General features: G+C 36.6%; 1 protein-coding gene across 5 annotated transcripts in view; it reads right to left on the bottom strand.

The window, feature by feature from the left end:
• Positions 1-13,073, bottom strand: part of LOC136176582 (disintegrin and metalloproteinase domain-containing protein 32-like) — a 151,563-nt gene that overhangs the window by 115,967 nt on the left and 22,523 nt on the right. For all 5 annotated transcript variants that reach the window (XM_065946976.1, XM_065946973.1, XM_065946974.1 and 2 more), the window contains one exon: positions 5,164-5,232. In XM_065946976.1, the coding sequence (XP_065803048.1) occupies positions 5,164-5,232 (69 nt within the window). The remainder of the gene's footprint in view (positions 1-5,163; positions 5,233-13,073) is intronic.

The following is a 13,073-nucleotide window of genomic DNA, read 5'->3' as shown; positions in this document are numbered from 1 at the left end:
TTGTTTTTTCAATGATCCAGCAGATGTTGGCAATTTGATCTCTTGTTACTCTGCCTTTTCTAAAGCCAGCTTGAACTTCTGGAAGTTCACAGTTCATGTATTGCTGAAGCCAGGCTTGGAGAATTTTGAGCATTACTTTACTAGCGTGTGAGATGAGTGCAACTGTTTAGTCGTTTGAGCATTCTTTGGCATTGCCTTTCTTTGGGATTGGAATGAAAACTGACCTTTTCCAGTCCTGTGGCCACTGCTGTGTTTTCCAAATATGCTGGCATATTGAGTGGAGCACTTTCACAGCATCATCTTTTAGGATTTGAAATAGCTCAACTGGAATTCCATCACCTGTACTAGCTTTGTTTGGAGTGATGTTTCCTAAGGACCACTTGACTTTGCATTCCAGGATGTCTGGCTCTAGGTGAGTGATCATACCATCATGATTATCTGGGTCATGAAGACCCTTTTTGTATAGTTCTTCTGTGTATTGTTGCCACCTCCTCTTAATATCTTCTGTTTCTGTTAGGTCCCTACCATTTCTGTCCTTTATTGAGCCCATATTTGCATGAAATGTTCCCTTGGTATCTCTAATTATATTGAAGAGATCTCTAGTCTTTCCTATTCTATTGTTTTCCTCTATTTCTTTGCACTGATCCCTGAGGAAGGCTTTCTTATCTCTCCTTGCTATTCTTTGGAACTCTGCATTCAAATGGGAATATCTTTCCTTTTCTCCTCTGCTTTTCGCTTCTCTTCTTTTCACAGCTATTTGTAAGGCCTCCTCAGACAGCCAGTTTGCTTTTTCGCATTTCTTTTTCTTGGGGGTGGTCTTGATTCCTGTCTCCTGTACAATGTCATGAACCTCTGTCCATAGTTCATCAGGCACTCTATCAGATCTAGTCCCTTAAATCTATTTCTCACTTTCACTGTATAGTCATAAGGGATTTGATTTAGGTCATACCTCAATGGTGTAGTGGTTTTCCTCACTTTCTTCAGTTTCAGTCTGAATTTGCCAATAAGGAGGTTCATGATCTGAGCCACAGTCAGATCCTGGTCTTGTTTTTGCTGACTGTATAGAGTTCTCCATCTTTGGCTGCAAAGATTATTATCAATCTGATATCGGTGTTGACCATCTGGTGATGTCCATGTGTAGAGTCTTCTCTTGTGTTGCTGGAAGAGGGTGTTTGCTAAGACCAATGCATTCTCTAGGCAGAACTCTATTAGCCTTTGCCCTGCTTCATTCTGTACTCCAAAGCCAAATTTGCCTGTTACTCCAGGTGTTTCTTGACTTCCTACTTTTACATCCAGTCCCCTATAATGAAGTAGGTCTTCATAGAACTGTTCAACTTCAGCTTCTTCAGCATTACTTGTTGAGGCATAGGTTTGGATTACCGTGATATTGAATGGTTTGCCTTGGAAACAAACAGAGATCATTCTGTCGTTTTTGAGACTGCATCCAAGTACTGCATTTCAGACTCTTTTGTTGCCCATGATGGCTACTCCATTTCTTTTAAGGGATTCCTGCCCACAGTAGTAGTATAATGGTCATTTGAGTTAAATTCACCCATTCCAATCCATCTTAGTTTGCTGATTCCTAGAATGTCGATGTTCACTCTTGCCATCTCCTGTCTGACCACTTCCAATTTGCCTTGATTCATGGACCTAACATTCCAGGCTCCTATGCAATATTGCTCTTTACAGCATCATTTGGTTCATATTTACATTTAAGGTAAATTATCAGTATGTAGGATCTATTACTGTTTTCTTAATTATTTTGGGTTTATTTCACGTAGATCTTCTCCTTCTCTTGTGTTTCCTGCCTAAAGAAGTTCCTTTAGCATTTGTTGCAATGTTGGTTTGATGGTGCAGAATTCTCTTAAATCTTGCTTGTCTGGAAAGCTTTTGATTTCTCCATCAACTCTGAAAAAGAGTCTTGCTGGGTAGAGTATTCTTGGTTGTAGGTTTTTTCCTTCTATCACTTCAAATATATTGTGCCATTCATTCTGGCTCATAGAGAAAGCCAGATTTCTGTTGAGAAATCAGCTGATAACTTTATGGGAGTTCCCTTGTATGTTATTTGTCCTTTTTTCCTTGTTGCTTTAATACTTTATCTTTGTCTTTTTGTCATTTTGATTACTATGTGTCTCAGTGTGTTCTTCCTTGGGTTTATCTTGCCTGGGACTCTTTGTGCTTCCTGGACTTGGTTGACTATACCCTTTCCCATGTTAGGGAAATTTTCAGCTATTATTCTTCAAATATTTTCTCAGGTCCTTTCTCTCTTCTCCTTCCAGAACCCCTGTGATGTGACTGCTCATGGGTTTAATGTTGTCCCAGGTGTCTCATAGATAGGCTGTCTTCATTTTTTTCATTATTTTTTCTGTATTCTTTTCTGCAGCAGTGATTTCCACCATTCTGTTCTCCAGGTCACTTATCCGCTCCTCTGCCTCAGTTATTCTGCTATTGATTCTTCATCTCTAGTGTACTGTTATCTCTGTTCATTTTTTCTTTAGTTCTTCTAGGCCTTTGGTAAACATTTTTTGCATTTTCATTCTTTTTCCAAGATCCTGGATCATCTTCACTATCATCATTCTGAATTCTTTTTCTGGAAGGTTGCCTATCTCCACTTCATTTAGCTGTTTTTCTGGAGTTTTTTTCTTGTCCCTTCATCTGAGACATAACATTCTACTTTTTCATTCTGAGTAACTTCTGTAATGTGGCTTTTGTTCTAGCCATTGTAGGAGTGTGGCTCTTCTTGCTTCTTCTGTCTGCCTTCTGGTAGATGAGGCTAAGAAGCTTATATAAGCTTCCTAATGGGAGGGACTGGCAGTGAGAGAAACTGGGTCTTGTTCTGGTGGGCAGGGCCATGCTCATTAAAGCTTAAATCCAATTATTTGCTGATGGGTGGAGTTGTGCTCCCTCTCTGTTAGTTGTCTGGCTTGTGGCAACCCAGCCCTGGGGTCTGTGAACTCTGTGTGGGGTTAATGGCAACCTCCAAAAGGACTTACAGCAAGAGACATTTTCCAGGTCCGCTGCTGCCAGTGTCCTATCCCTGCGGAAGCCACTGCTGAGCCATTCCTCCACAGGAGACCCTCCAACACTAGCAGGTAGGTCTGGTTCAGTTTCCTGTGAGGTCACTGCTCCTTTCCCTTGGGTCTTGGTATATGAAAAATTTGGTTTATGCCTTCCAAGAGTGGAGTCTCTGTTTCCCTCAGTCCTGTAGAAATCCTATAATCAAGTCCTGCTGCCTTCAAAGTCAGGTTCTGTGGGGATTCCCAGTCTTTTCGCCAGATCTCCTAGCTGGGAAACCTGACGTGAGGCTGGGAAACCTGACGTGAGGCTCAGAATCATCACAACAGTGAAGAGGGAGAACTTCTTTGATATTATTGTTCTTCAGATTGTGGGTGGCCTAGCTGGAAGGTATAGGACTTTATTTTATCAAGATTGCACCCCTCCTACTATCTCATTGTGGCTTCTTGTCTTCGGACATGGGGTATCTTTTTTTTGGACATGGGGTTCCAGCATCATCCTGTCAATGGCTGTTCAACAGCTCATTACAATTTTGGTGCTCTTTCAGGAAGAGATGAGTGCATGTTCTTTTACTCTGCCATCTTGAACTGGAAACTTTGCACTGCGTTTTACTGTACCATAGACTCCCTCAATCTGGCACTGAATTCACTAGGCTACAATTATGGATTGAAAATTTGTGAAGAGACTGAAGATATCACTATTCTTCTTTACATGCCCAATATCTGGTAACATAGATTGTCATATTTGGCTCGATATTTGTCTTATTAAAGAATATATAAATATTTGTAAAAACATAGAAAATATATGCTTAATCAGCATTTTATGACTGGCAAATCTGGCAATTTGGACAAGAAACTTTTAAAACATAATCCTGAAACAAGAATTCATGCTTTTGAACTGTGATGTTGGAGAAGACTCTTGAGAGTCCCTTGGACTGTGAGGAGATTCAACCAGTCCATCCCAAAGGAGATCAGTCCTGGGTGTTCATTGGAAGGACTGATGTTGAAGCTGAAACTTCAGTACTTTGGTCACCTGACACAAAGAGCTGACTCATTGGAAAAGACCCTGATGCTGGGAAGAGGGCAGGAGGAGACAGAGGATGAGATGGTTGGATGGCATCACCGACTCGATGGACATGGGTTTCGGTGGACTCCAAGAGTTAGTAATGGACAGGGGTGGCACCTGATGTGCTGTGGTTCATGGGGTTGCAGAGTTGGACATGACTGAGCGACTGAACTGAACTAAATCTTGAAATAATTTTCATAAACCAAAATATTCCCTGGAAATTTAGTCATCTTTACCAGAAATATCTCAACTTTCTCCTAATGTTCCTTTTGCTCTTTTCCCTAATTCTAATTTAATAAGTATTTTAATATCCTCCCTAAATCTCTCCTGTCTCAAACTCTCAACTCACTTCCTGACAAGCTCTACAATCCTACAAATAGAACTGGAAATCAGTATGATTGACATTCTCTGTGGTTTTCCACAGATGTGATAATCAAATATTTCAGGAAAAAAAAATCTAGAAAAAAAGTCTTATCCCTGTTTTCTGAAATCTTTGAAGTATGGGAGAAATAAAACAACATTTTACTGAAAACAAACTGAGTTATCACCTCAAGAGTTTGAAGTTCAGAGGTCCTCAAACTGTTTATGGGAATAAGTAATCTAGGGGAGCATTTAGACTAGACTCAATCAGCTGCATGAATAAAACCATTAAAAAACCTTGATACTTTAATGTTAGCAGTTATCATAAATTTATACCATCATTATTTCTGTGCCAGTAAATATCTTATTAGCCATTTTCTAGATTACATGCTGTTCTTCAAGTACCCTAAAACAAGAATTAAAGTTTAAAAATTTTCACTAAAAATATCACCATTAAAAATTTTGTGGACTGAGAGAGACTCTAAAGTTGCGAACTATCAGAAAAATAATAATAAAACCATTTTGTTATGCAGGTTTATTACATAAAGATTTCAAATAAAATATTTCTGATAGAACTAGTGCAATTTTGAATATTTGGTTCTTCACTGTTCTCTGGGGTGACATGGAAGTAAGAAGACTGGAATATTTAAGTTCCTTTCTAGCTAGGGATAATCATACATTCATATCAAATATTCAAGTGCAAAGAAAAAGTAAAACACATACCAAAGCTTTGTCTACCACGATATGCATTTCTAGATAAAGAGGAATTAAATCTGAAACAGTTGATTCTGGCTAGAAAAAAAAACAACAGTATTTAAAGACTTAAAAACTTTCACAACTTGTTTATTCTAAACTTTTTCAATATTTACACCCTTATCTAATCATAGTTGAAATATATACATATATATATATACTTAAATTATAAGACAATGTTTTGATATACTTATGCAATGTGAAATAACCGCCACAATCATGCTAATTAACATATCCACTCTCATATAGTTACCATTTTCTTTGTGTGTGTGGGGGGGGGGGTGGGTAAGAGCACATAAGATCAACCCTCTCAGAAAATTTAAATTTTACAATATTGCTAACTACAGTTACGCTACTGTTTATTAAATTTCCAGAACTTACTCATTTGCATAGATCAAACTTTATACCCTTTGACCAACATTTCCCTGTTTCTGTTGGTCTGAACCTCTGACAAATACCACTGTACTGTGTCTATGGGTTTGACTATTGTAGATTCCACATAAAAGTGAGATGTAGTATTTGTCTTCCTGTGTCTGGCTTATTTTACTAACATAATGTCCTCAGTTCAGTTCAGTCGTTCAGTCATGTCTGACTCTTTGCTACTCCATGGGTTGCAGCATGCCAGACTTCCCTGTCCATCACCAACTCCCGGAGCTTGCTCAAATTCATGTCCATTGTGTCGGTGATGCCATCCAACTATCTCATCCTCTGATGTCCCCTTCTCCTGCCTTCAATATTTTCCAGCATCAGGGTCTTTTCCAATGAGTCTGCTCTTTGCATCAGGTGGCCAAACTATTGGAGTTTCAGGTTCAAAATCAGTCCTACCAATGAATATTCAGGATTGATTGACTTTTAGATTGAGTGGTTTGATCTCCTTGCTGTTTGTCCAAAGGACTCTCAAGAGTCTTCTCCAACACCACAATTCAAAGCATCAGTTCTTCAGCAATCCACTTTCTTTATGGTCCAACTCTTACAACCAAACAAGACTACTGGAAAAACCATAGCTTTGACTAGATGGACTTTGTCAGCAAACTAATATCTCTACTTTTTAATATACTGCCTTGGTTGGTCATAGCTTTTCTTCCAAGGAGCAAGCATCTTTTAATTTCACGGCTGCAGCCACCATCTGCAGTGATTTTGGAGTCCAAGAAAATAAAGTCTCTCACTGTTTCCATTGTTTCCTCATCTATTTGCCATGAAGTGATAGGATCAGATGCCATGATCTTTGTTTTTTCAATGTTGAGTTTTAACATCCTCAAGATTCATCCATATTGCCAAAAATGGCAGCATTTTCTTCTTAAGGCTGAATAACATTCTGTTATATTGATAAATGTACATAACAATTTATTTAATCATTATTTATCCAGATACTTAGATTGGTTCATATTTTTGCTACTGCAAATAATGCTTCAGTGAACACAGGTGTGCATATATGTTTTCAAGTTAGTGCATTTGTCTTCTACTAAGAAGAATTATGATTTCAGGTCTTATATTCAAGTCTTTAATCCATTTTGAGTTTATTTTGTGTATTGTATAAAACAGTGATCCATTCATGCTTTTGTATGTCACTGTCCAGTTTTAGTAATACCATTTATTGAAAAGTCTGTCCTTTCTCCATCATATATTTTTGGTTCCTCTGTCATAAATTTACTAACCATATATATCTGGGTTTATTTCTGTCTGTTGGGTTTATTGATAGTCTGTTCCACTGATCTGGATATATCTTTTCATGTCAATATAATATTATTTTAATTAATATAGCTTTGTAATATAGTTTGAAATCAGAGAGTCTGAAGACTCCAGTTTTGTTTCCTTTCTCAAGATTGCTTTGTTATTTGGTGTTTGTAGTTCCAAACAAATTTAAGGATTATTTTCCTGTTTCTTTGAAAAACACCATGGGAATTTTATAGGGATTGCACTGAATATGTAGATTGCTTTGGGTAATACGGAAATTTTAACAACCTTGATTCTTCCAATCCATGAGCATGGAATATCTTTCCATTTGTTTGGGTCTTCTTCAATTTCTTTCATCTGTATCTTGTAATTTTCAATATAGAGTTTTTCACTTCCTTGGTTAATTTTATTCCTAGGTATTATATTCTTTTTGATGTATTATAAATGTGATTGTTTATTTCTACTTTTGACAGTTTATTAGTGGTGTATAGAAACACAACAGATTTCTGTACATCTGTTTTGTATCTTGCAAATTTACTGAATTCGTTTATTAGTTCCAACAGTTTTTCTGTTATGGAGGCCTCTTAGATAATCATCAAGGCTGCAGCCTGAGAGGCAAATTTCTAATTACATGCACATCTATTGGCTAAGTGTAATGTTTTCCAGACACTTCAGAGGGTGAGTGCTATCTTCAAGTACTCCAAAGCACATAATTTTAATGTCAAAAGTTAAGTAGAAGGACAATGCTAAGAGCCACAAGAGAAAATGTTTTACATACAAGGGAACTACTATTAAAACTATTAGCAATTTTTCAGCAAAAAATTCTGCAGGCCAGAAAATAGCACAATATATTCAGAATGCTAGAAAAAAGTTCAAACTATCTCTTCCTCAACTCTGAATGATAAAGCTTCCAAGTTTTATAGACAAGCAAAGATAAAAGAGTTCATCAGCATTAAACCAGTCTGACAAGAAATTTTAAAGGGACTTATTTTAGTTGAAAAGAAAGTGTGCTAATTAGTGATAAGAAAATAACTTTGAAACAACGATGATAAAAAGATAACATATCAAAACATTTGAGATACAAGTAAAACAGAAGAAAAATTGTAATATAAATGCCTAACTTAACCTTATACCTGAAGAAACTAGATAAACAGGAGCAAACTAAAACCATATCTACCCAAAGGATGAAATATGAAATAGAAATTAGAGAACAGGGCTTTTATCAAGATGGAAGAGTAAATAGATCCTGAGCTCACCTCCTCCCACAACCACATCAAAATCACCACTATCTTCAGAACAACCATGCATGAAAAAGATTGGAACTTACCAGAAAGGATCTTCTAAGCTAAAGATATCAAGAAGGAACCAAAGAGACAGGTAGGAGAGCAAACTCGCAAAATAATGAAACTTCATAACTCCCAGAACGGCAACCTACAAACTGGAAACTAATTATACTACACAGATTATCCCACAGGAATAAGAGTTCTTGAGTCCCATGTCAAGCTCTTCTAGTCTGGGAAGCAGCACTAGAAGTCCAGCACTGGGAAGATGAGCCCCTTCAAAGCATTTTGCTTTGAAGGCCAGTGGGGCTTAATTTCAGGATCTTCACAGGACTAGGGGATAAATAGATGTCAGTCCCAAGAGCACACACAAAATCTTATGTGCACTAGGACCCAGGGCAAAAGAATATGAAAGGTGCCTAAACTAGACCCACCTACTGATCCTGGAGAGACTCAATAAGCAGGGGATGGCTACAGCTCATGCTGGTGATATAATCACTGATAGTAGGCATATTTGGAAACATTCAACTGTATGAACATTGCTACTAGTGGCTGCAATCTTGACACATTAGCACCAAGACCTACTTAAGACCTGGAATGCATATGACATCTCCTACAGAAGACTACTTCTCCAAAGTTGAGAAATGTAACTAACCTACCACATACATAAAAACACAAACAGCAATTTAGACTTTTTTTTTAAATGAAGCAGCAAAAAAATACATTCCAGTAGAAGGAACAAGATAAACTTTCAAAAGAACTAAGTGAAGTAGAAATAGACAATTCACCCAAGAAAGAGGGCAGAGGAATGACTATAATGTGACCAAAGAAGTGAGGAGGACAATAGATGCACAGAGCAAGAAGATAGAAGTTCGTAACAAAGAGGTAAAAAATAAAGAAAGAAAGAATAACCAGAGATGAAGAATATAGTAATGGAAATGAAATTACATTAAAGGAATTTATAGCAGATTAAAGTGTTACAGAGGAATTGATCAGTGAGCTGGAAGAGAGTAGCGGAACTCACTGGTGATGACCAGAAAGAAAAAAAGAGTGAAAAGAAATGAGGACAGTTTAAAAGATCTCTGGGGCAATACCAAGAACACTAATATTCACATTATAAGGGGCCCAGAAGATCACAGAGAGAAAAAGCCTGACAAAATGTTTGAAAAAGAAAATAGCTGAAAACTTCTGAAAGCTGAAGAATGAAACAGTGAAGCACAAAGACTATTATACAGAATTAACCCAAAAAGGAACAAACCAAGACATATTATAATCAAAATGGAAAAAAAGAACATAAAGAGAAAACAGTAAAAGCAGCAAGAGGAAAAAAATCAACTAATGTAAGAGCACTCCCATAAGGCTATCAGCTGATCTTTCAGCAGAAACTCTTCAGGCCAGGAAAAAATGGGCACCATATATTTAATGTGATAAAAAAGAAAAAGCTAAAACTAAGAGTATGCTACCAAACAAGACTTTCATTCAGATTTGATGGTGAAATCAAAGGGTTTACAGACAAGTAAAAATGAAAAGAAATCAGCACAATCAAACCAGTTTTACAACAAATGGTACAGGAACTTTTCTAGACAAAAAAAATAAAAGGCTACAACTAGAAATAAGAAAATTACAAAACAACCTCATCGGCAAAGGCAAACATACATTAAAGGTAGGAACTCATCCATACACTAAATAACTGGGAAGGTTAAAAGACAAAAGTAAAATCACCTGCATCAACAAAGAGCAGTTAAGAGATACACAAAATAATCAAATGTAAAAATGTGATACTGAAAACAGTAATTGTGAGATGAGAGTACAAATGCAAGTTTATTTAAATGCATTTAAAATTAAGGTATCGGCAACATGAAATAATCACATATATACACAGACCTCATGTTACCTACAATACTTTGGCCACCTGATGTGAAGAACGGACTCATTAGAAAAGACCCTGATGCTGGGAAAGACTGAAGGCAGGCAGACAAGGGGGTGACAGAGGATGCGATGCTTGGATGGCATCACCAACGTGATGGACATGTGTTTGAGCAAGCTCTGGTTGGTGACAGACAGGGAAGCCTGGTGTGCTATAGTCCATGGGGTCACAAAGAGTCAGACACAACTGAGCAACTGGACCAACTGACCTACAGACAAAACTCTATCATAGATACACATACGAAAAAGAAAACAAGTTCTGAACATACAACTAAAAACATTCAACAGTCATCAAGACACAAGAGGAGAGTGCAAAAGAGGAAAAAAGAAAAAAAAGATTTCAAAACAAATCCAAAAACAATTAACAAAATGGCAACAGGAACATTAATATTGATAATTATCTTAAATGCAAAGAAATTAAGTGTTCTAACCAAAACACATATAGCAATTGAATAGATACAAACACAAGACCTTTATAATTGCTGTTTACAAGAGTCTTGCTTCAGAGCTAGAGAGACACACAAACTGAAAGTGAGGGGATTGAAAAACATATTCCACTAATGGAAATGAAAAGAAAGCTTGCATAACTATACTTACATCAGATGAAATAGACCTACTTAGAAACAGACTTAGAGTAAAAACTGTTACAGGGGACCAAAAAAAGGACACTACATAATAATCAAGGGATCAATATAGTAAGAAGATATAAAATTATAAATATACATGCACCTAACATAGGAGAACCTCAATATATGACAAATATTAACAGATATAAAAGGAGAAATCAACTGTAACACAAGAGTAGTAGGGAACTGCAACACCCCACTTACATCAATAGACAGATTATCCAGACAGAAAATCAATAAGGAAACACAAGCCTTAAATAACGCAACAGACCAAATGAACCTAACTGATACATAGAGAGAGCATTCCATATAAAGAGCAGAATACGTGTTCTTTTCAAGTGCATATGGAACATTCTACAGGATAGATCACATGGTATGCCACAAAACAAGCCTCAGTAAATCAAAGTAACAGGCATCTTTTCTGACCACGGTTCAATGAGACTAGAAATCAACTACAAGAAAAACACTACAAAAACAAAAACACATAGAAGGTAAACAGTATGCTGCTAAACAACCAATGCATCACTGAAGAGATCAAAGAGAAAATCAAAATGTATGCAGAGACAAATGAAAACACAAGGATATAAAAAGAGACAGACGAAAATGAAAACATAAGGATCCAAAACCTGTGGAATGCAGCAAAAGTAGTTCTAAGAAGCCAGTTTATAGCAATGCAAGCTTACCTCGGGAAACAAGAAAAATCTCAAATAAACAACAGAATATTACACCTAAAGCAACTAGAGAAAGAAGACCATATAAAATCCAAAGTTAGGGTAAGGAAAGAATTCATAAAGATCAGAGCAAAATAAATGAAATAGAAAGTGAAACTAAAAGCTGACTCTTTGAAAAGATAAACAAAATTGATAAACCTTTAGCTAGACTCATTAAGAAAAAAGGGAGAGTGTCCAAATGAATAAAATCAGAAATTAAAAAAGAGAAGTTACAATTGACACCAGAGAAATACAAAGGATCATAAGAGACTACTAACAGCAATTAAACATCAATAAAATAGGAAGCCTAAAAAAAATAAATTATTAGAAAGGCACAATCTTCCAAGACTAAACCAGGAAGAAACAGAAAATATAAACTGAACAATCGTAAGTACTAAAATTAAATCAGCAATTTTAAAACTCCAAACAAAAGCATCAATGTTCATCAGTGATACTGGCCTGTAATTTTCTTTTACTGTATCTCTACTTGGTTTTAGTATCAGGGTGATGGTGACCTCATAGAATAAGTTTGGAAGTGTTCTTTCCTTTGCAATTTTTTGCAATAGTTTCAGAAGGATAGGTGTTAACTCTTCACTAAATGTTTGATAGAATTATCCTGTGAAGTCAGCTGATCCCAGACTTCTGTTTTTGGCCACACAATGCAGCATATGGTATCTTAGTTCCCTGACCAGGGGTTGAACCTACATCCCCTGCACAGAAAGCAAGGAGTCTTAACCACTAGACCACCATGGAACATTGATGCAAAAATCCTCAACAAAACACCTGCAAACCAAATCCAATGATATATTAAAAGAATCATACATCATGATCAAGTGAGATTTACTCCAGGGAGACTGACGAGTTTTCAATACCTGCAAATCAAACAGTATGATATACAACATTAACAAACTGAAGATAAAAACTTACGATCATCTCATTAGATATAGAAAAGGGTTTAGATACAATTCAACATAGATTTATGATTTAAAGAAAATTCTCCAGAAATTGCATAGAGAATCTTTTCTACCTCAACATAATAAAGACCATATATGACAAATGGCTCAGACAATAAAGCATCTGCCTACAATGCAGGAAACCCAGGTTCAATCCCTGAGTTGGGAACATCTCCTGGAGAAGGAAATGGCAACCCACTCCAGTATTCTTGCCTGGAAAATCCCATGGACAGAGGAGCCTGGTAGGCTATAGCCCATGGGTTCGCAAAGAGTTGGACATGACTGAGCAATTTCACTATGACAAATCCACAGCTACCATACATTCAGGGGTGAAAAGCTGGACACACTCCCTGCAGGATGAGGAACAAGAGAAAGATGTCCACTCATACCACTTATATTCAACATGATTTTGGAAGTCTTGGTCACAGCAATCAGAGAATAAAAAAAAATAAAAGTAACCTAAATTTGAAGAGAAGAAGTAAAACTGTCACTGTCTGCAGATGACATGTTACTATTCATAGAAAATCCTAAAGACACTACCAGAAAACTATTAGAGCTCATGAATGAATTTTGTAAAATTATAAGATACAAAATTAATACACAGAAATCTGTTGCATTTTATATACTAACAACAAACAATTAGGAAAGAAATTAAGGCAACAGTCCTATTTACTACCGCATGAAAAAGAATAAAATACCTAAGAATAAACC

This window comes from Muntiacus reevesi, chromosome 10 (assembly GCF_963930625.1).
Source record: "Muntiacus reevesi chromosome 10, mMunRee1.1, whole genome shotgun sequence".
Classification (NCBI taxonomy): domain Eukaryota; kingdom Metazoa; phylum Chordata; class Mammalia; order Artiodactyla; family Cervidae; genus Muntiacus; species Muntiacus reevesi.
The sequence above is the reverse complement of the archived record's forward strand: the minus strand, read 5'-3'. Positions and strand labels throughout refer to the sequence as shown.